The following is a 23,338-nucleotide window of genomic DNA, read 5'->3' on the forward strand; positions in this document are numbered from 1 at the left end:
TTACTTATTAACTATATTAGTCTATTAGATATACTATTATACTAACCTACTTAAATACTATAATAGTGTTATTCTTTACTATTTCTAAACTTAATATAACTCTAGTTCTTTTAATCTATAGGTAGTTTAAATACTAAGTAGTTCTATCTTATTAGTAAGGCTCTCTATATTATATAAACTTACTTAACTTACTAATAGTTACTATATTAAAAGTAATACTACTATAGAGGCCTTAACTACTCATTAGGGGCTACTTCTTATTAATAGATCTTATCTATCTCTTAGAGGGCTTCTTAAGTAGTAGCTCTAGCCTCTTTAAGCTATTTAATATACTTAAGCTTAATAATATTATTAATAACGCTTAAAGTAAGTAATACTAAATCCTTATAGATATTATTATTCTTATTATTACTAAATAATAAGGCGTTATATATCTAATAGATAACTCTAAATTTCTACTATAATATTAACTAAAACTATAAGGTTATAGTATTATTAATTCTAAGAGGAATTATATAAATACTTAACTATTTATAATTATAGTAAATAATAATAAACAGTTTAGTCTTAATATAATAGGGTTATCTCTTAATTATAGAGAAGGGTTATTAAGGAAGCTTTAAAAGGGGGGTTAATATTAAAGTAAAGAGAATATTAATATTATAGGAAAGAAACCTACTTCTTATAGTATTAAATAGTCTCTTTTTATATATATCTTCTTAATACCCTAATAAGGCTTCTTTTATATAACTTATAAACCTTTCTCTAATATATAAAATTTATAGAAACCCTCTATTTAGGTTAAAGCTATTATAATTAAGGCTATTATAGTTAAGGCTATTATAGTTTAGCTAGGCCTATAGCTAGAACTATCTCTAAAGTTTAGCTAGTTATTTAGTCTATATATCTCTAGCCTTATCTATTAGCCTTATTATTATTTATATATATATAGTATTAGTTAAAGTAGGGGTCTAAACTATTAGTTAGCCTACCTTCTTATTTTCTACTATAAATATTAGTATAGCTAATAATACTATTATTATTTACTATTATTATTTCTTATTTATAGGGTAGACTATATAAGCTACTGCTAGTAGTATATTATAATTAAACACTAATAAGTATTTTAATACTATTTAGCATTAATGGACTTAGGAACTGCGGTGAAATCCGAGACCGATAGAGTTGGGGCGTTGATGAAGTTAAATAAAGTGAGGAAATTCCGAGTAGTATCTCAGCCTTCCATCGGGTGGAGCGGCGATGAGGATGAGGTCGCAGTGAGGCCGGGTGCGGGCACCGGCACGGCGAAACGCCAGGATCCTGGGTCTTTAGCCGGCCGCGGATCCCGACCACGATGGAGAAGCGGGGCTTGGGGACGGTGAGAGGGTGGATACTGTGGAAAGGGGGAAACGGAGGATTCCTCGAAGACACTGCAGTCAGTATTATGATTTGGCTCCTACCCGAAGCGATGAAGCGCAGTCATTGACGAAGACAAAAAGAGCAATCTCAGACAACCTGGAAGTCAGAAATGTGAGGATACAAGAGCGTGAGCGATTTTGAACGGCGGAAGGAGGGGACCGAGATCTAAAAATAGCGGCCATAGTGGCCAAGTACGCCTACCTTAACTGAGGGTGTAAAGTTGACGGAGCTACCGACCTAGCACGAACGGTCGTGGCCGGTAAGACGATGAAAGCGACGTTTGGAATGAGGATTCGCGACCTAGGTGATCCCGCAGCGGGAGGAAAGAAGGCATATGAGTTGCAAGATTCCATCGCCGAGACTTTGGCAATTTCACGGTTGGCATGTTGGAATTCAGACTGGCGCATGCCAGGGGGGCATTTTGCGAATGCCTTTTTGAGCAGTGCAACGGAACCTCGGTGGCGTCATGGTGGAGCTGCAGGGAGCAGTCAAATTATTAAGGAAGAGTACGTATGAAGCGCAGGGGGAAGAGAATGGCAGTTTGCTGGCTCTGTTGAGCGGTGGCCATTGAAGTATACTAGGTATCCATATTCTGTATGAGCGCCTGGAGAAAAGCTTGACTTGACTCAGAATGCGAGGTTTAGGGGTGGGCGGCGACGCGGTGAGACGTCGTTTGGTGTCTACTACGTATGCCGCATATTGATTGAAGTGGCAGAAGCTGATGTTGGAAGGTTTCACGAATGGAAAGGAGGGCTGGAGTCTAGACGAGGCGTGGAAACAAGATAGAAACGGAAACATGGACAAAAGAAGACGGCGCCCGATTGCTATGTGCTGAGGTAGTGGAGGTTAGTGGCGCATTCACTTGGTACAGATATCCAGAGGAAAAGGTAGCTTCGTATTGAAAATTGATTGCACCGTAAAAAGTCGCTCTCAGGTGGTGGATATGCATCCGTATCCGTCCGTAACCGATCTAACGCTAGAAGTACGTGGGTGGTACCTTCCTTACGGTGACGAGCCAACCAGACGTCGTGTGGAGAGCACAAGCACCACGGACCACAGCCCCCCTGCAAGCCATCAGCCAGATCCCAGTCGGTACGTACCGCGTGTGGCCTCTGGTTGGCTGGCACGAGATATCTCTCTTAAGGTTCTTTTCCCTCAGCTGCCAAGCGTAAAGAAACCCATGATTTGTTAACATCATGAAGTGCACCGATCAGAGTTTCCCTGCTGCTTACCTCGAACAATGTAGTGGGGGGTGGTAGTCTTGGCCTTCCATTTTGTCAATGTCAATGTCACTCACTGCCTTCTCACCTACCTCTCCGAATTCTCCTGTAAGGGAAGCCTCAAGTCAACTGCAGATAGCGGCAGACAGGTGGCCTTTTGGATGATCATCAGAGACAGTATCTTTTTTTTTTCGGGTGTACAGTAGTAAATGGCCATTCAGCATGGCATTCCGCTCGGCCATCCCTACATGCCGTCATCCCTTTCGTCCCTTCATTTTTGGTCTGCATCGCCGTCTGGTCCCTACCTTGAGGTACCTAAGGTTCCAGCAGCTGAAGCCTTGTTTTTCCCTCTTCAGCCTGCATCTGAAAACCCAATCGTTGAGCCTTCTAAGCGCTGGGCCTGAACGAAATCTGTTCATCATTGCTAAAGGAAAATCCTGTGAACATCCATCCAAAGTCCGCCTGTTCCCTTGTGCCCCGACGGAGCAGGTCCGAATTCCCTTCTCCGTGAGGTACGGAATCTGCGAAGTAGGTACTTTTAAGGCAGGCCAAGCCTACTTAAGCGGACAAGGTTCACGAGCCAAATGGAAGGAGGCAGTCAGCTGTAAGGGACCCGTAAGGCACTTTCCGCTGCTGCACCTTTGATTCTACGGATACCTACCATAGTACCAACGCGCTACACTAGCTTAAGGTAGGCGTACGACCAGGCCACGACCAGGCCCAGTCCCGCCGAACTGGTCCCTTTTTCTTTAGTGTAACTTGGCTTTCATTCCCATTCCCATCTTTCTTTCTTGGAAGTGCTTGTCTCTGATTCTACCCGTACCTGGACTGGACCTCACCTTTGAAGGCGAACCTCGCCTCCGACTGCCGCCCGCCCGCTCCATTTCTTCAACTTTGGATATTTCTTCCTTGTTCTCACCCGCAAGCAAAGGCCAGCTTTCCGTCTTCATTTGCGACGGCCTGCCAACTCTGTGTCTGCCTCTCCAGCTTACGCCCCAGCCAATCCCTCCGCATCTCATCCGCATCCGCGCCCGCGCCCGCGCCTGCGCCGGGCCCTTAACTCTTGTCCGGGGTAGCCTGTTCACTCCTTCTCTCCCATTGATTCGCCCTCTCTTTTTTGGCTCCCGTCTGCTGCTCTCTTTACCCTCGACTCTCCTCGAACCTTCCTCTCCTTTTCCACCGTCTCACTCGTCTCCGACCGACTGCGACGACCGCGCGCGCGCAAGCTTCCGTACCACCCGACGCCTTCTTTGTCCGACGACAAACCTCGTGCGCGACCCTTCCTTCGTTTGAATCCTCGTCATACCTCTTCGATACATCTACATTTTTTTTCTTCCAAGCGCGTCCGTCGCCGCCGTCGCCCTCGGCGCTCCTACAAGGACGTAGGCATTTGCGATACAGATCATGGGCTTGACCCGAAGACGGCATGACGTTTGTGTAAACCCGATTGTCGCCTTCAGCATGTTATCCCGCCGCGCCCTCACCGTCCTCGCCCTCGTCACGGTCACTGCCGTCGTCTTCCTCGTCTCCTCGAGAAGACTCGGCGCCGACTGGGCAATCGAAGGCCCCAACTATCACCCATTCCAGCAAGGCCATGGTCCCGCGCCTCCGCCAGGGAGCTCTCCGAGCGCCGGCCCCGGTGGACGCCCTCCTCCCCCGGGCCCTACAGGACCTACAGGAGGAAAGCCCGTCCAAGAAGACGACGCCGCCGCCCAGCACAACGTGACGAACCAAGACATCCCGTACCGCCCTCACGATCCCGTCTGCGATACCTTCCCCGACACGAGCAACATCCTCGTCATCATGAAGACGGGCGCCACCGAGTCCTTCGACAAGGTCCCCACTCAGCTCATGACCATGCTCAAGTGCCTGCCCGAGTTCTTCATCTTCTCCGACCTCGATCAGACCATCGCAAACTACCACGTTCGCGACAGTCTCGACAGTGTTCTCCCCGACGCCATGGACGGAAACAAGGATTTCGACCTCTACCGCCGCCAGAAGGCCTGCCAAGCCGACCAGCAAAGCTGCAACAAGCTCGCCGAGTCCAAAGACGAGGGCTGGAACCTGGACAAGTACAAGAACGTCCACATCGCCGAGAAGACGTACAACATGCGTCCCAACTACGACTGGTACGTCTACATCGACGCCGATACCTACGTCTTGTGGCCTACCCTCGTCCAGTGGCTCAAGAAGCTCGACCCCAAGAACAAGCACTATCTTGGCAGTGTCACCATGATTCGCAACTTTGTCTTTGGCCACGGCGGATCCGGTTACATCATCTCTCAGGCTGCCCACCACGACATGATTGCGGGCAAGCACAATGTCGGCAACCAGTGGGACGTCCGCGCCAGCAAGGAGTGCTGCGGTGATTACATCTTTGCCCTGGCCATGAAGGAGAACGCCGACGTCAACGTTCACAATGTGGTATGTATCCAAACGCCAAGCTGCCAAGGAAGCGCATCTCGCTAACACGCTCCAGTGGCCTACCATCAATGGCGAGAAGCCCTTCACGCTTCCCTACGGCCCGACGCACTGGTGCCACCCCATCGTCACGATGCACCACATGAACGCCGAAGAAATCTCCTCCTTCTGGGAGTACGAGCACAAGCGCTACTCCGACAAGAGCCTCCCGAACCCGCCGCCCGTCACGCGTATCAAGGATATCTACTTCGAATTCTTCGCACCAAAGATGCAGCCTGAACGCGCCGACTGGGACAACGCCGCCGACGACCGCTTCTATCTCGACGAGTCCGCCAACAAGCATCAGGACTGGCAACTCAACCGCGCCAAGTTGGATGATTTGTCACCCGAGGAGAAGGACGCGCACAAGTCGTTTGCTCAGTGTCGCAAAGCCTGCGAAGTCGACGACGCCTGCTTCTCCTTCCAGCACAGAGACGGCGTCTGCGGCTTCAGCTGGGCCTGGAAGCTGGGCCACCCGGTGAAGAAGGAATCCCAGGAGGAGAAGCGCCTGATGTCCGGCTGGGACGTACGCAAGATCAACGCCTGGATCGAGAAGCAGGGCGAGTGCGGTCCCGTCAAGTGGCCCGATGTCTGAGCAGCCACCTCATCAGCTTTCGACTTCAATCACTGAGGATCATCCCGAAGCGATCTATGACGAAACGAAAAAGAAGATCGACGCGCCCAAGGTTTGCTTCGGATGTACGACTGCCATCCTAGGCATGAGACATGACGTGGGTTTCGCGTGGGTCCCTTTCCCACGTCCCGGAGCGCCATGGTCTTGGATACCCGGTCATCTTGGATTTGGCGGGAGGAGAAAACGACACTCTCTTGGATTGCGACGACATCAAATTCTGGTTTCCACTTTGGAAGCTACAAAACAAAGAAAGCCACCTGGCTCGGCATCTATAGAATTAACCCAGCCCAAGCGTGTGTATGTGTGTTTATTTTTCTGTGTGTACAACTATCACGAAAGACGCGGCAGGATATCTTGGAGACGGCTTTGGCGTTATTATAGGATAGTCTTTATTTTTGGAGGGGGGAGGGTCGCCCGGTTGGCCGGTTCATCATTATGCCGACATAGAGAAGGGTTCTTCTGGATATCCGTTTGTAACGCACATAAATTCCGATTCACATGTTCTATTTTTTACCTTGCTCGTAACCTGTTGTCGCCGGATTGCACCGCGAGTGGTGCGATTTTGCGTAGACATGGTCGACCAGAGTGGTTTCAGGTGCTGGCCGGCGACTTTCTTGACTCGGGCGTTGTCACACAAGACACGTTGAGCGCAGAACTTGGTACAACCTTGCGCTCCTTGTCGAATCCGCAACGGCGGTTCGTCCGGCATCTTTCCTGCTTGACAGTTTATTTGTGGCAACGTCGATCATCTCAAGTCGGCGGCTTTTGGTGTGGTGCTGATTCAGACGGGTGCAATAGCAACTTTTTACAATCAGAAACAAGATGGGGTTGACTGTGATCATAACATCGTGAATTATCTATCGTTCTTTTCTGCTGCCCTTTATGCGCTCATCAGCTCGACGCCGCTTCGGATCACCCCGACAACTGCGCCCGTCTGCACAGCCTCGCTGCCTCCGCCCGACACTCGGTGCTCAATGTCTGCGAGCCCGTCCAGCCACTTGATCATCACCTCCGGCTTAACCTCCAACGTAGCCAGCTGCTCCGAGATTGCCGTGATGATATCCGCCAATGCCAAGCCGCGTGACACCTTGAGCGAGTTGATGGTCGTCAGGCAGGTTGTTACGTCGGACGTGCTGAGCAGAGTGTCGAGGATCTCCTGGATGGCGTCGGGCTGGGGCGCGGCGATGCAGTTGTATATCGTCTCGGTCGTGATCATCTCTCTGACAATCTCGCTATCGGGAAGTTTGGGTTCGTCCTTTGTCCGCAGCGGTGTACCTGTACCTGTCAGCTTCCACCGGATCTCGAGACTTGGATGCGGCAGTCCTTACTCGATGCATGGCACGCCTGAAGAACGTTCAGCGCCCTTCTCATGTCTCCCTTGCTGAGCTTGACCAGCGCATCCGTGGCTTCGGGGATGATCCTGACGTGCTCCTCCTCGACAACCTTATCCACCAGGACCCTGATGTCTCGCTCCTTGAGCGGGCTGAAGCGAAACCGCGTGCATCGGGATAGCAGCGCGGGGGACAGCTTGTGCGAGTAGTTTGCGATGATGCAGAATCGGGTGTTGACCGTGTACTTCTCCATGATTCGGCGAAGGGCCATCTGTGCCGTGTTGGTCATGGCGTCGGCCTCGTCGAGGATGATGAGCTTGTACGACGCCATGCCACCGGCCTTGGCAGCGGGGCCCAGCGTGAAGATCTGCTTGGTGGAAGCGAAGGTCTTGATCTGTTCGCGCACGACGTCGATACCACGGTCGTCAGAGGCGTTGAGCTCGAGAACCATCTGCCGCATGTTCTCCGTGCCGTAGATGCGTCGGGCGAGGGCGAGGATCGTGGAGGTCTTTCCGGTTCCCGGGGGCCCGTACAGGAGAAGGTGAGGAAGGCGGTTGGAGTCGACGAACTTGTTGATTGTCGCGAGAATGTCTTGGTGACCCGAGACGTCATCCAAGCTCACGGGACGATACTTCTCAACCCTGTGCTCGCATTCGTCAGTCTTGTCCGCATTCCTGCGGGCAGTAGCAAGGCTCACCAGGGCAGGCTGTCCTCGGCCTCGACGGGAAGATTGGCGGCGCTGCGCTTCTGCTTGGTGTCGGACGAGAAAATAATGTCCTTGGACGCCGGAGCGTCGACGTCCATCTCATCCTCGTAGTCAGACATGTTGTTTCGTGGTTTGATGCCGATCAGTGTGCTGTTCAATTAAGTTGCAGCGGGCAAGCAGGATCGTGCATACCGAATAGTCGCGGCGTGATGCAATTGAGATTTGGGAGACGCGTTGCGACGCGCTGGGGACCCAAAGCCACGTGACCACTTTAGCTCGGCCAATGAGAGGGGGGCTCTCTGGCACACTAATCCGGCACTGTGTCAGCGCAGTAATTTGGTGTAGTCACAGTGCACAACACCTTGCCGGTTTAAGCGCATCTAACCTCTTCCCTTACGTAACTCAGATGAACAGCCCCTGCCAACTCGACTTCATGACAGCTTCCTGTTCAGGCAGCTCTTCCTGTAGGATCGAGTAGCCTAGGATCAAACGGTCATGGATTGATCTCACCTCAGACCACTTTCTCTCAAACGTCAGCTCGGGATCAACGGAAAATAATATTGATGTTTCGTGCTTGTTCTCTTGATTCTTCGCTCTTCGAGCACTGGGTTTCACTCAACCCGCCGGATGTCACCTCTGCCTAACCCACAGCTTGGGTCCGAGCCAAGCGGCCACGATGCTACTCACGCCATGTCCCTGGCACTCATGAGGTCGTGAACCCTGGACGACCAAGACTTCGGTCCCTCACCTCCTCCATGGCGGAGTCGGGCTCGGCGCTCCACGAGTCCTTGGCCGTCAACGCCGCCGGCTCGTCGGCGGTCTTCTCAAAAGCTTATGCCAACTCCCGCCCACCACCACCCCACTGCCTTTCATCTAATATCTCCCACTTTTACCGTCTCACTATGTACATATGCCCGCCTTGCTCGCAGCTTTTTTCTTACTCGCCGTCCCCTCGTCCCATCTCGCTCTTGTTTTCCACTCCATCCAGCGTCGTGCAATGACGGCTCCCGTTGTTGAAGTCGCTCGGCTGCAAGATGCCCCCGCGCTCGCCGAAGTCTTCTTCAAGGGCTTCAACGACGAGTTCTTTCACACACTGTTTCCTCGGAATGAATTTGGACGAGACTACATGATCAAAGCGTATGAGGGGTTCATGCTCTCGAAACAGAACAACAGCCAAGAAGGCCAAGTCTTCGTCGTGAGAAATGAGAAAGGTAACGAGGCATTACGGTGTATCCGTAACCCACATCCCCGAACTCCGTTCCGCCTCCCGTTCCGCTGCCCAACCCCAACCCGCGTGTGGGAGGTTTCCCCGAATTGCCGAGCATCTGCCATGACTCTAGAAACTGACAGCTGCCTGTCACAGGTGGTGTTGCCGCAAGTGCTCTCATCTGGATCATCCGGCCAGAAGACAACGGGACCTGGTCATGGCGAAAGCGATGGCCGGCCGCAAATGCTGGGCAGAAAGATGAGCTTCTAGACCAGTTCTTCACCGATATGGCCACTCAGCACGAGTCCATCATGGGCAAGGATCCGCACATCTGTACGTTGGCTAGCCTCCCCCGGACTTTCCATCCTCGGGTTTTCCCAAGCTCCCACCGGCACCGCCACTAACCCCAGTTGCCCAGACTTCGAGTTAATCGTGACGGATCCTGCCTACCAACGGCGAGGTTATGCTCTCGCGCTGTTGCATCACGCGTCCCGGATCGCTGATGATCTTGGCTACCGCATGTACCTCGACTCCGAAAAGGACGTCAGGCCACTCTACAAACGCGTGGGCTACGCTGTCATTGACGGCGTGGAGCAGACTTCACCTATGGTTCCCATGGTGCGACCGGCCAAGGCATGAGCATCTGCAAAGACGATGGTCTGAGTGAAATTCTCGTTCACTTCACATTCTCTGTCATCTCTGACCTGTAGTTACAAAGCCTGGTGTGAAGAACGCCGCCCAGGGGGAAAGCTGTGTGGCTAGTATACACCAGATGGAAGCCAAACTGGCTTCGACTCCAATTCGCTCGCTATCGCTCCAATGCTTCGCTTTTGCTTTTGCCTTTTCATCTCAAGTCTATGTTTCTCATAGTCCCCTTCTCGTTTCCGTACGGAGGCGAGGCACCCCAGTATTTTTGAGCCCGATCATCGTACCTTGAGTTATACCCCCGGCCCATGTCAGCCTCCGAATACATGGAAGGCCTTCGCGGTCGTCGGGGAGCACTCCCGTCATCCATCTGAACGTAAAAGTCCGCAATGTCGGGATACATGGTGGGTTCTCTCTGCGGGCGTGGGGGTGGGGGTCTCATGGCGTCGATGAGCGTCTGCCGCCTGGTGATCCTCTCCGGTCTTTGAGGAAGTGGCGTTTCTCCCACCCGCCCACCGCTGTCGGCGGTGCTCTCGACCACTGTCGCATCGTCGGAAGCCTCATCCTTCTTTTCCCTATCCTTTTTGGTTGCGAAGAAGATGGCAAAAACCATCTCCATGTCTTCTGGTCCCTGTCTCTCTCGCATGATCTGGTGCGGCACCTCAAGGTTGTCAATGAGATGTTCAATCTCCTCGACAGAGTAGTTGCCTCTGTCCTTGTCGCCAGAGTAGTCTCCTGGCCCGCTCGACCCGTTCGGCACGTGGAAGCGTAGATCGACTCTGCCGAATGCGTATGCTGCCACGACGAGGAGCTCAAACATGAAGCCCGTGGTGTAGAATACCGCTTTGCCGAAGATGACGCTGTTAGTACCAGGCGGCTCTTTGTTGACAATGGCGTAAAGACGAATAGCATGACCAGTCATCAGCAAAAACGAGCCGAAGAACAGCAAAGCCACCTTCACGCGCAGTGATCCAGTGCCGAACTTCTCGGGCTCTGGCCCAGGAATGCAAAGGCAACCTGTGACCACGATCACAGGGAAGGCGGCCAGGAACATGTTGTACGCTGCGCCAAACTTGAGGAGATCGTCCGTCGTCTCGAGGCGGTCGATATTGCCCACAGAGAAGAAGCTGATGATCAAGTTGCTGGCATTGAATATGATCAACGCCGGGACCGAGAGAAGCAAGAAGACCACAAACTGTCCAAAGGCTGTACACCATCCTGACCTCGGATGGATGGAGCGGACGAGACGTTGAGCAAAGAAGATGTTGACGGCGAACAGCAATGCGGCACTGGGTTTGTTAGTGACGAGCCCTGTGGGTTTGTGGACAGGCGTGTTATCTTACCCGCCATTTTCCGTGATCAGAGCCACGAGAACGACACCTCGCGTCGTCACGATCGACCATGTTATTCGAAATATGCAGGTCACCGTCCGTATCATACAGAAATCAAAGATGATATCCGATATCAGGAACTTGTGGCCTCGTTTTGCGTTCCTCCTGTAGATGCTTATATGGACGTATGCCCCAAGCATAAACATAAGCATGAACATAACGGTAAGGGGAAGGTCTAGATTCTTCGTTGGAACTCCGCCTGGGAAGGATGCGTTGGCAGGGTCGGGAGGTCCCATGGGAGGGCCGCCACCTGGAGCACCAACTTGTGCCTGCGGATTGGCATTCGGCGGTGGCATTCCACCTCGACCAGGGGCCGGGTCGCCCATGATAGGGCCGAGTTGTGGAAACGGCGTTTGGCTGACCAAAGTGGTTACTGGGAGAGACGGTGACTCTGATAGAGGATGTGGCGGAGGAACAAATGCCGGGGCTTGCGGTGGTTGAGGTGATGGTAATGATGAAGCAGCAGCAGCAAGTTGTGGAGATGTGTTTGGAGTGTCTGTTGACGGGGATGAGGGGAGGGATGAGGGAGCCGCTATCGGTTCAGGATTGATAAGGGGTCCTGCATTAGGGCCTCTGCTCGCAACAGACGGAGGAGATGGTGGTACTGGCTGCACAGGGGGAGGAGGGGGAGGAGGCGGAGGAGAAGGAGGAGGCGGAGGTGGTGGTGGAGGTTGTGTTTGCGTGACAGTTATTATTGTTGGGGGAAGAGTCTTGATAGTCGTATAGACGATATAGTTTGTTTCGATGATGACTTGGGGAGGTTGGATCTGACCAGCAGGTATAGGCGTCCCGTTGGAACCAGCAGATGCACCTGCGCTTGGGGCGGTAGGGTTGTTTTGAGCAGCTACGGTCGCTATGCCCGGTGTGAGTAGTGGTTTCGATGGTGTCGTCGCTGGTGCCAATGCCGCTGGTATTATTGCTGCCTTCGTTGCCGACGCTGCCGCTCTCGATGTCGAAGCTTCTGCTGGCAAGCCACCTTGTATAGCGGCGAGGCCTTGAGATATAAGAGGGGCAGCAACCGAGAGCAGGCCCGCAATACCGGCCATGTCGGTCAACTGTGTGAGATATTACTTTCCGATGCCCGTTCGGGATGCTTGAATCAGGGCAGGGTGGAAGAACAATTTGTGGAGACAATCGGAGTTGGGACTGATGAGAAAGGAAAGCCTCTTGGAGAAACGAAACAAAAAGGGACAGGTAGAGTCTCAGGTAAGAGCTGTGAGCCCCTACGTGTATGGAATTATGTGGAGGTTCCTAATGACAGGTATGAAATGGGCGTCTTGGTGCATGACGGCTCATCTGTATTGATGAAGTGAAAACACCAAAAGAGTAAGCGGGTCTTCGTGCAGTAGCGGGCTGACCCAGCTCAACGACTCCAGATAGGTAACGGTGGAACGGTCTGCGGGAAATCGGACCAGATACGAGTGAGGCGATGGGTATACCGCAAAGGGAAGGGCGTTCGGAGACTCTGACCAGGGCGTAGACGGGCTGAGTATTATCGGCGTAGGGCTGTGACGATGTAACGTCTTTGGCGGAAAACCTGTTGGTCTGAGCTGCGCGGCCGTTCGACGTATCTGGCTGAGAAAAGCCGGTTCCTGGAAATATGTAATCGGTTTCCGCTTCGTCCGCTGACGACCCTCTTGTTCGTTTTCTTGTCTGGAGAGATTTTAGAAATTTGAGAAATACGGAGGGAACCGCTGCCACCCTTATGAGAATGGTTTCGATCCCACCTTCAAAGGCTCTTTGCGCTTCCTCCTCCTCTTCCTCCTCCCGCGTCCCCCCTCTACCTGACCATCGATACTACCAGTCTACGACACTGAACAGCGCCTCAGCCGCGGGCCGGTATTAGGAGTCGAAGTTGACTCTAGACATTTCGCCGAGTTGCCCACTCAGGCAGGTGGTAGGAGGAGGTTCGGCGCCAAACCGTTTCAGGAGCCGTAGGGGAGCGTCGAACCATTTCCATATCGGGGTCAGAGGCGCGGGCTCCAGCCTCATCTAATCGCAACGACTTGCCCCCAAAGGGGCAATGAGCTCAGAAGCTGGGTTTTTCGTCCCGTCTTTTCGAACTGTCGTGTGCCTGTCTTGCCTGTCTTGCCTGTCTTGCCTGTCTCTGCCTGTCTCTGTATGTGTCTGGCCTGTCTGGTGTGTCTGTTCGCGCCGTTGAGTGATGCGAGCCAATACGACCCATTCTGACGGGACTGTCAGCCTGATGGGGTAAGTTGCTGTCACCTTTGACGCGAGTCGGCCACTGCAGTCTACACTTTCTCGTCGTCTTTGAATTCTTTGAAGACGTGAATAGTGCGAGTCCGAGCGAGGTTAGTGGTTGGCACAGCAGACGTTCTGATGGACTACTATCCGCCCTTGGGCAGTTCCCGAGCAGTTCCCGATTCTCCCCCTCTTTCACTATTTTGGTAATCGTGAGGATTGGCCGGTTGTTGAATCCCACAAACACGCGTATCTTGTAACGCGATCTCAACCCGAGAAAGCGGCCCGCGAAGTGAGGACCACGATCTGAGCAAGGAGTTAGGTTCAAACTATGAGCTTCACCTACACCCACCAGTACATACATGGTCTTTCGATAATAACCAGCGTCGGAGAAATCTCAACTTTTCAAGTCCAAAAACCATAGTTCGAACTCGTCTGTCCTGTCCTGGCGGTAACCACATGCGGTGGTCTTTGTAGTTGGTCCAGTTGTCGCAAAGTCTTGAATCCCGTTCGATGCTTCACCGAAGAGGATCTCAAGAACCACAGTACCGCTGAGAAAGTCGTACCTGATGTTAGCCATGCTGGTCGATCAACGCCGGTGTCGATGAGCCGGCCTGTCTATCGGGACAATAGCCCGACCCGTTAGCGATGGGATCACCACACTATGCCTGCGAAGATCTGCCTCAAGCTAGCGTCAAGCTTAAAATCACGCGGGAAGCATGATCGCAAACTGGCCTCTGCACGCTGATCCGCAGGGAAGCACATGCCGGGACAGCAGGTGGACGGCCGTGATATGATCTACCGTCGAGCCCCCTGACCCTGACGCGTGCCGCCGCAGCGTACAGCAGGGTTCTCGGTTTCGTACTATGATACTTTACGTAGTAAGGTGGTGCCCAGCGGCTCGGGAGGGTGTTCGGATTTGGTAACGTTGTTCATTCTCCGCGCAAACACCTGTCAGCCTTCCTGGGCAAGCAATAGAAGGGTTCACAGAATGATCTTGGCGGTCGGTCAAGAATCGCAACCCGAGCCTGCGAGAGAGTTAGAGTCCGGACGTGATACATATGCCATGCCAAAGGTACTGTGAACCAAACTCTGCCGTTTTCTTCGGAACGGTTCCGACTAGGGGTATCCTAACCTTTGCCCACATTCCGCCCACACAATCTATCAGAATTTCCGCGGCGGAAGTTGCCCTCGACAGAATAAAGAAACGTCAGGATCCGACGTCTGCCAACAACGTGTCAGCATACTTGGTCTCGACTCCGCTCCTCCGAGTCCGAATTCCGCTTTTACGTACGCCTGAGACATCGGGCCCGGAGTGACGCAAGGCGCAGCGGGTTTCGAGCAATTGCGCAGCCAAGCCCGTCTCCAACCAGCCGAATATCTGCTGGTCCGGAAATGCTAGATACAAGTGCTGTCTAGAAAGAGTATGAGAATACAACGGCCCGGTAGATGTCCACATTTTCATTACGACTGTAGGCTCTTCCGGCTGATTGGACTTACACTATGTGCTTTTTTTTTCTGGGCCTTTCTCTTGGGACAGCTGGTTTTAAAAAGCCTTGATCCTGGCTCTCGGTCTCAGGAGTGCACCCACCCATTACCCCGGACAAAATAAAACTCGTATCCTTGCAGTAGATCCCGCTCGCTGCGACAGACGAGGCACAGCCACAGCTTTGTGCCCGACCTTCCTATTTGAAGACCTTGTACTCCAAGCACTTTCACCGCTTGGTGCTAGGTGCGGGCTGCGATAGCTTCATCGGTTGGATCATTGAAGATGATGCGGTTGGAGGCCGCGTGCCTTTGATGTGTCGTCCGGTGATGGCTGCCAACTACACGTCAAGTGATCGTCAGCTGTCAGTCATGATTTGCTCGCGAGCGATCTGTGAACTTTCAGGTTCAGCAAGAAAGGATTTGTAGGTCCATCTCATCAGTCAAACCAACACAGTGGTAAAAACTACTCAAACGACTAGAGTTCAGGCGACCTACGCTGAGTCTCAGGCTGTGGATGGACGACACGTAACGTACCGGATACCCGGGAGAGCACAAGTTTGATGTTTCCAAGACGTTGATCCCTTTCCTCATGTTGCGTTAGAACGAACTGTGTCGATAACTTCAGTCAGCTCGGATTTTCGGCAGTAGACACGGGGCTGGCAACGTCCCGTACATCGACAACAAATCAGAACTCGGAATATTCGGGTGTTCCTCGCACATTCGTCCCGTCCGAGCAGCGGTATGGGGTACACTGCCGAGACCGAGTAGGTTATGTATCTTGTCAAGTCAGTCAAGTCTTCTAGGCTTAACGCGTCAACAGATGTTTTCAGACGACTCGGCAAACCCGGTCACAGGTGACGTCGTCATCTGGACTCAGGCCAGAAATCAACATGATAGCAAGAAAGAACTGCCGTAACACCTCGGGATGCTCATAAGTCCACGCCAAAATGCCGAGCCTACTACCGAACTCGTGAAGCGTATTCGGGGTATGAGAGCACTAGGCGCGGCACTTCCGCCCATCGTTGCTCTGGCGCGGGAATCTTATTCGGGTTCAGACTGTGAGACGAAATAAAGATTGCCGTCCTAAGCGTTACAAGCCCATCTCGAATCCGATGGTGTTGGGCTGAAGTACTACTGATAATTCGCGTCCAGTCGCCTTTGACTTGAGCCACCAAAACGTATCCGTCGTCATCCGTCCCCCGTTGCTATGTTGGGCACATGCCTGAGTGAATTTACAGAAATAGTACGGAACCTCCCTCCTTTCTCTTCCCTGTGATGATCCTAAAAACAACTTACACTCATACTAGTAAGCCAGATCATGTTTGCTGGGGCGGATGCTACTCAAAACCTAAGTGCCGCTCGCCCGCGCTCAAAACCGGAAGGCTTCTAGAAGGCGTTGATAGCAGTACGAGAGCCACCATGCCTTAATTGGGGTTTTCATGCGTGGTTATCGAGTGACCAGGTTTCAGAAACACTTGTCGTCTTCGCATGGAATTCCGGTTTCACGCTTCCAGTGGGAGCGACGCTTGGGCTCATCGTTTCGTCTGATGCTCCCCTCTCACAAGTTGACAACTACAATTCGCACTCGCAATGACCGCCGACGGGGACATATGCCGAACTGCGTTGACGGCTTTCCAACCCAAATTCTCAACAGTCGGCTTCGACGGCATGCCGAACAGACATACGTATGTGGGCTCATTTACCACAGCCCCTCCAACACGCATTTCTTCGTGGGCGCCTTGATCTAAGAGCGAGTCTTCCTATCACTCTTCCACCTCCCAACATCCCCCAACCATGACTCGCAACGTCATTGCAGATGGCATGTAAACCCAGCCAGCTCTCACTCAGCAGAATACCATCAAAACAAGCGGGGCGGGTTTTAGAGTTGAAACATATTATCCTTCTCTTGTGGCTTCTTCGACCTTCTGCCCAACAAGTAGACCGGCCGTTCCAACATTCATCAATAGCAAGCCACCCTCGGCCGCTCTGACACATGCCCGGTTCAGTCTGCCCATTTTCCTTTTATTGGCGCCAGGAAGCACGTCCGCTCCTCTCCCGTCTCTCTTAGAATTTCCGACTTTGATAGGGGTTTCGCCCACATGACACACGGCTTGCCAAACTTGAATCCGTCAAACCGGCATTGAAGACCACTCGCGCCTCTTCATTTGCCTCATTAAGGAACGGCAAGCTGTCACCACACTACCGACTGCCCCATTCCCGAAAGGAGCTTGAGAGAAGATGGTCAACACGGGACACCCGAGCAGAGCATGCAAGCTCTGCCGCGCGCGAAGGATCAAGTGTGACGAGACCAAGCCGTTCTGCCTGAAGTGCGCGAAGTCGAAAAGGGTATGCCCGGGCTACCGTGACGCTTTCGAGATCAATCTTCGCGACGAGACTCAGTCGACAATCCGCAAGGCCAAGTCGGCCGCTCTACGGAAGGCTATTCGTGAGGGTCGCGCGACGGAGCAGGACGCGGAAAATGAGAGTCAGAGTCAGAGTCAGAATCAGAGTCAAAGTCAGAGCAAAAGCAAAGTGACTGAATGGACACCACCACCGCCACCACTACCTCGAAAACAACAGATCATCGCCATTCCCGAAGATGACTGGCTAGACAGACACTCCACTTCATCATCTTCCGACGTGTCCCCTTCCATGTCATACGCGTCATCGCTCTCATACATCAGCAATCAAGCGCCAGACACGTTTGTTTCGTTCAAGGACCTGGAGGGAGGCACATACGGCATGCCGCAGACGTTACAGACACCACTCGACCAGCAGGCTACCTGTTTCTTCCTGGCAAATTATGTTCTGGCGCCTCCGACTGGCGTTGGACGAGGTATCCTCACATTTGTTCTGCCGCTGTTGAACATTCCGAGTTACCAGTACTCGCCGCTGCAATCGGCCTTCTCGGCGGTTTCGATGGCCGCCCTCGCCGGAAGACCGAATTCGCGTCGATTGTTCTCAATGGCGCATCTTCATTACAGCAAAGCTCTGGAGGACTTAACGCGAGCCATGCAAGACAAAGTCGCGGTGAGGCAAGACACGACCCTTGCTTCTGCCATCTTGTTGGCATTTTACGAGGGGTTGGTATCGGACGACGTGGAAATGTCTGGCTTCAAGAAGCACATTTCAGGAGCAACAGCCATCGTGAAGCTGCGAGGGTCCCAGCAGACAGCAACGGGGGTAGGACTGAGCATGTTTGAGTTTGTACGAGCGACTTCGGTAAGATCCCACCCTTCATCCACCGTTGGCTGATCAAATACTCACATTTGGTAGGTGAGACAATACACATTCTTCTCCAATATCTCCTTGGAAGATTTGACCTGGTGGGCCCGTCAGGCAGTTTGCGACACTGTTGGTCACCAGGCACTCGTCTTGAATCTGCAGACGACGCTGATTCGCGCCGAAGCCGACAGCCTGCTCAAAGGTGCAAGGACAACAGACAAGATTGACAAAGCTCTGAAACTGCTGCAAAGAGCTCGAAAAATGGACGACGAACTTGGCTTGTGGTTCGACAAGTGTCCTCCGGCTTGGAGAAAGGTCATTTCGGGTTCGGCCATCAACGTGCCGGACGACAAGATCGCTCTGGTATCGGCGTTTCCAGGGCCCATATACGATTATCCAAACGTTTGGGCTGCAGGCAAGCACATCAACACCCACGTTTCCAGATTGCTACTTAACCAGGTGGTTGTTCGGTGCATCGCGTGGGTTTGTGCACCGAGCGATCACACCTTGACCAAGGAATACATTGACGCAAACAAGATTGGCAAAGAGCAAGTAGCGGACATCATCTCAAGCACGCCGTACTTTTTCGGGTGGACCGGAGATGCTCTGAGTACGCCATACTTCCCCTGCGGAACATCCGAGATGCCGAAAGGCCTGGCTGGTGTCTCGTGCATGTGGCCACTCTTGGCCACTGGCTCGAGTCGATTTGCAACCAGGAGGCAGCGCATCTACGTCAAGGCCCGTCTCGCAAAAATTGCTGAAGAAATGGGCATTCGGCAGGCCGACGTATTTTCAAAGGTGAGACCTCCCAAGTACCCCTAAATGACCAGGTGGTTTGCTAACAGTCACAGCAAATCGTGCTAGGTGCGCCGGAACCAGACCACGCAAACAGTTACTGTCCTGACACATATCTTCATTTGCGTACGTAGTTCAGCGTTGAAGAATCATACCCCTGTTGCGTTATGAATGAAACCTGACCGCCAAACAAAGCGTATGACCACCGTCTTTTGTGAAACAAATACTTCATAAAGCCCATCGCGGCAAGGATGTTGAATTATCTCGAACGTGCAAAGATGCCATGTTACCACAGATGAAGTTGAAGCTATCCGTTCGGAAGTCATCTTTCAAGTACTGTGTGCGGTCGCTGAAGAACCAGAGGAGCTGTTGGTCTTGACTCCATTCTGGCCATGTAGCGTAGCCTCCGATCCCGACATTCGGATCTTGATTGTAGAGAAAGTTGAGATAATACGTCCTCGTACTTTGCCGGGCAAACGTAGGCAAGACCCCGAGAAAGACTTGGATGATATCTGAAGCGTGAAAAGTGCCCACCAGCGGGGTACCGTAGTTGTAACTGTTGAGGTACGACCAAACAGGAACTGAGGGATATTTCGATTTGGCAACGACCAAATACGAGCGCCTGGCAAGAGTGAATACGAGATCTCCCAGAATGGCGGCTCTGCGTTTGAAACCAGGACAGATTTCGTTCAAAATTCCAGTGCGAAACGGACTCCCCGACGAGATCCGGCGGTCGTAGGCGTTGACAAGGGTGGTTAATTGGTCTTTAGACGCGTTGTGAAAGTAAAATTCGGACAAGTAGTCGACTAGTTGGGAAGTTGTCGCGACTCCGGGTTGAAAGAGGGCAAACAACGTCCCTTCGTCCTCCTGGTTTCCTATAATCATAGGGATTGCCGCATACCGACCGTCTCTTGCCAGTATATCAGGACTGTCTCTCAGTGCAACTCCGTCTGGTCTTGGTACGTATGCGAGAGCGAGCGATTCGTATGACAAGATGCTCGGTACGGAGGCAGCCGCATTCAAGAAGGTTTCGTAACTGACGGAACGAAGACACTCCAGGGTATTGGTTGAACCCGTACAACCAGCAGCTCGAACCACGTCATCGTAAATGGATTGACCTTTCGGACAGTCGATCGGGTCTGCTGGGACAACGCTGCCGGAGTTCATGATGGCTCCCCGAAACAATGGCCGTCCTTTGTATCTGTTGTCCCCATCATATAGAGCCATCTGATCGAACACAGAGATGGCTCCAGCTGATTCGCCCCAAATGGTCACTTTGTCGGGATCTCCTCCGAACGCGGCGATGTTGTCGGCGACCCATTCCAGAGCCATCCGTTGATCTAAGAGCCCGAGGTTGGAAGAGCCATCCTTGAGAACTTCGCGTCCTGGAAGAAAACCAAAGCCTCCGAGGCGATAATTGACCCCGACAAATATGAAGGGCTGCTTCAAATCGATCGAGTCGCGAACAAAGCTGGCACCGTTGTAAGAAACAGTCGACCCGAACTCGAAACCACCGCCGAATATCCAGAACAACACGGGGAGTCTGGAACCTGCTGACGTTCCTGCGGGTCGTTGGATTGTCACGGTCAGACAATCCTCTTGGCCAGTAACGGGCTGAAATATTGGAAGTGTGAGAAGCGATCCGAGAGCATCGAGGATGATGTTGCGGCTATCCGAGGACAATACAAATTGAGGGCAGGCAGGAGCAGAGCCAGTCGCGTCAAAATCCACGAGAGATGTGTTGAATCTTGTGGGGGGTCTCAATCGCAGTGCGCCCACAGGTGGCTTGGCGTAGGGAATACCTGCGAAGGTCTCGACAGACCCAAACGTCCGGCCGCGAACGGTTCCAGCACCAACATTGACGGAGGCTTGGGCAGAGCGTGGGTAGTGGGTTCGATGCTCAGAGCTGGCTGCAGCAAATAGCGGGAGCAAAGTAGATGCTAGCGCCGATACTGAAGCAGCCTTCATCGTAGGATATGGGTAGCGATGTACGCCAAAGAATGCTGAGAAATGTATTCTAGACAGAGAAGAAGAATCCCAGTCGATCTTCCAGGGACCGAGCCTCAAATAACCGTGGAAAGTCGGTCACCGTAAGGGAGCGAACGACACTCTCCTCCCATTGTCGTATCGCACCTAGTGCAAGACAGTGTCTCGCGGAACTCGCGACTCAACGGCATTTCCCACTATTGATTCGCCCATGACTGTTCGAGGCAAGTGTAGACCGAAGTGAGGCCCTTTTACAATGTTCCCCAAACAGAAGCACGTGAAAGACTTGGAAGTCCAATCGGCATACCGCAGATCACGAGAACCCTCAAAAGAAGCAAGTTTCTAGCGGGTGTGGCGCTGCTGTCATTTCAGTGTGCTCACGAGAGCTGGTTGTGATTGGTAGAAACGTTGCACGCGTCGGGAATATGCACGGCGGCTCGGCCGTATTCGCGCTGCAGCCTGTGGCATCGTCTTCGGTCGCAGTCAACGCTGAGATCGGATCCTGAACTAATCCTGAATCATCGCGAGGGAGCGAAGGTCTGATGAACAGGTGGGTGTGGAGTCGACCGACCCGAGAGGGTGGGTAGGCAGGCAGGCAGCCACTCAATGCCGAGTGGTGACGTTGAGTATAATGATTTGGTGTGGGCAACAGGCAGAAGAGCCTGGCAGACTAGGACACAACTAGAGATATTGTATAAGCCTACGCAATGAGAAGGGAGATGGTGAGGGCTGATCATACCTTTTCGCCAAAGACATGTTTGCCAATGCATTTGTCTATTGGGTTAATGTCACTTTTGTGTGAACGAGGCAAAAGTCATCTTGTCTGGAAAAAAAGCTCATATTTATGAATGCCGTGTGGCTATTCGACCCTCCGAAATGGCAAACCATGCCAAACCAACCCTCTCTGTTCCTCATGGTAGCAAACAAGGCCATGATGATCCTAGTCGTGGCTGGAAACCCAATGCTGTATCCGTCTATCTCGTAGAGAAGTCTCAATCGTAACTCTCATCGCTGTACTGTGTATCCCGCAACTCCAAATCCCGAATGAGCCAAATGTCAAAGTTCCCAACCGATGGCTGTACCGTTAGCCACGGAGAAAATGCCAATGCTCCTCTTCAAACGCCTCGTGGCCTCGTTATGCAGAGATCAAATCGCCATGCAATGCCTTCAGACGACTACTCCCACCTGCCCGCTTTCCTCGTCAACTAAACATCTCCGTTTCCCACTGAGAGGCATACCGTCGGGTGCCTCTTCCTCGAAGCTACCGTTAAAGACTTCGGCGAGGGCTTCGCGATCACGTCGTCGCTTCAGTTTGTCGTTGTTCGGCTCCGCCTCCTCTTCCCACGTCTCGATGTTGTCCTCGTCGAAATGTCCCACAATCTCCTTGCCGAGAGCCTTGCCGAGTCGCTCCTTCAGTCCCAAGATTGGCCAGATCGGCACTCTCGTGTACTCGATGCGAATGCCGCCTTTGTCGGCCGCCTCTCCCATCTTCTCGGCAAGGGTCTTGCCTGCCGTTACGCGTGGGTTCTTGGTGGGCTCGTGGAACTTGCGCAGGAGCTCCGCGGTCACGACACCCTTGTACACGATGAACTCGGACGCCTCGTTATCGTTGCTCAAGATGTGCACCGTCACGTCGTGAAACTCGGGCTCGCCGAGGCCAAATGACATGGGCTTTGAGGGAAACCACTTGTTCGCTGTAGGCATGGGCTCGCCGTAGAAGCGCCTCTGCGCCAAGGCCAGAACGATGCCGACCAAGAGAGGGTCGTGGTTCGCGTTGGGAGGGACGAACATCTTGGATCGCAGCTTTTGCAGGCGCTCGACCGGTCCGTTGTAGGATCGATTGGGCCCGGGCATGACGCGATACATGTTCCGCCTTGTCGCGGCAACCGAGGCCTTGCCGACGTACGCCAAAATAGGCTGGGTGTAGGTACCCTGCTGGCTGCTTCCGCCGCTGCCGGTACCGTCGGCGCCGGTGGGGACTCCGAAAGACTCTGCCGGGCGCGTTGAGGCCGACTCGAACGAGGCGATGGAGCCAGTGCGCGACGGGGTTGCCTCCCAGGCAACCTGGACGCGACAAGTATCGCGGTAGACCATGCCACCGAAGTAATGATGGAGGTCGAGCTGGGTCTTGACGCGCGACATTCTGCCGGGGTAGAGGGTGGACATGATGGTGCGTATCGAGTTGGTGTAGAACTTGTTTGTTCCAGGAGCCAGCATAGCGGTGAGCTCGCGGCTCAAGGACGTAGCGGCAGGAGAGGGCTTCATGTGGCATCTCGAAGGTGAGACGGGAGTGCCGCGGGGTGATTGAGGAGGAACCGGGGTATCGCAAGGAGGCATCTCGATGAATCTCGCGTCGAGGAGGCGGACGTGGAGGTCGGTCCAGCAGATGGGGCGGACGAAGAGAGAGGTGCCGGCGTGCTCCCACATGAGGTCGTAGAGGGAGCCATGATCCGGGCGGAAGAGGCGACGTCTTCTTCTGCGCTTCGCGGGGGAGGAGGACATGGCGGGAATAGGACTCGAGGTGGGAGGCGTTGTGATGATGGGCTCTGGGGACGACAATGTCGAGGCAGTCGGGGCGCTGCTGGGGAGGTCCATCTTTGTGAAGGGTGAATCGGCGAGGTTGCGCAAC

At 52.9% G+C, this 23,338-nt stretch overlaps 6 protein-coding genes across 6 annotated transcripts; 3 read left to right on the forward strand and 3 right to left on the reverse strand.

Annotated features, from left to right (window-relative positions):
- Positions 1-4,100: 4,100 nt before the first annotated feature.
- Positions 4,101-5,694, forward strand: CkaCkLH20_07949 (uncharacterized protein; the record flags this gene model as incomplete). Its single annotated transcript, XM_038890664.1, has 2 exons — positions 4,101-5,063; positions 5,119-5,694. The coding sequence occupies 2 exons, from the start codon at positions 4,101-4,103 to the stop codon at positions 5,692-5,694; spliced, it is 1,539 nt and encodes a 512-aa protein (XP_038743847.1).
- A 919-nt stretch (positions 5,695-6,613) lies between these two features.
- Positions 6,614-7,889, reverse strand: CkaCkLH20_07950 (replication factor c subunit 3; the record flags this gene model as incomplete). The annotated part of the gene is made up of 3 exons (XM_038890665.1): positions 6,614-7,008; positions 7,062-7,705; positions 7,762-7,889. The coding sequence occupies 3 exons, from the start codon at positions 7,887-7,889 to the stop codon at positions 6,614-6,616; spliced, it is 1,167 nt and encodes a 388-aa protein (XP_038743848.1).
- An 878-nt stretch (positions 7,890-8,767) lies between these two features.
- Positions 8,768-9,616, forward strand: CkaCkLH20_07951 (GNAT family; the record flags this gene model as incomplete). The annotated part of the gene is made up of 3 exons (XM_038890666.1): positions 8,768-8,981; positions 9,134-9,310; positions 9,396-9,616. The coding sequence occupies 3 exons, from the start codon at positions 8,768-8,770 to the stop codon at positions 9,614-9,616; spliced, it is 612 nt and encodes a 203-aa protein (XP_038743849.1).
- Positions 9,617-9,821: 205 nt separating this feature from the next.
- On the reverse strand, positions 9,822-11,339 carry CkaCkLH20_07952 (uncharacterized protein; the record flags this gene model as incomplete). The annotated part of the gene is made up of 3 exons (XM_038890667.1): positions 9,822-10,911; positions 10,966-11,002; positions 11,063-11,339. 3 exons carry the CDS (start codon positions 11,337-11,339, stop codon positions 9,822-9,824), a joined length of 1,404 nt encoding a protein of 467 aa, XP_038743850.1.
- A 5,602-nt stretch (positions 11,340-16,941) lies between these two features.
- CkaCkLH20_07953 (uncharacterized protein) lies at positions 16,942-18,750 on the forward strand (the record flags this gene model as incomplete). The annotated part of the gene is made up of 2 exons (XM_038890668.1): positions 16,942-17,925; positions 17,980-18,750. The coding sequence occupies 2 exons, from the start codon at positions 16,942-16,944 to the stop codon at positions 18,748-18,750; spliced, it is 1,755 nt and encodes a 584-aa protein (XP_038743851.1).
- Positions 18,751-18,951: 201 nt separating this feature from the next.
- CkaCkLH20_07954 (carboxylesterase) lies at positions 18,952-23,304 on the reverse strand (the record flags this gene model as incomplete). Its single annotated transcript, XM_038890669.1, has 2 exons — positions 18,952-20,633; positions 21,948-23,304. 2 exons carry the CDS (start codon positions 23,302-23,304, stop codon positions 18,952-18,954), a joined length of 3,039 nt encoding a protein of 1,012 aa, XP_038743852.1.
- Between the last annotated feature and the right edge of the window lie 34 nt (positions 23,305-23,338).

Source organism: Colletotrichum karsti, assembly GCF_011947395.1.
Source record: "Colletotrichum karsti strain CkLH20 chromosome Unknown Scaffold26, whole genome shotgun sequence".
NCBI lineage: Eukaryota > Fungi > Ascomycota > Sordariomycetes > Glomerellales > Glomerellaceae > Colletotrichum > Colletotrichum karsti.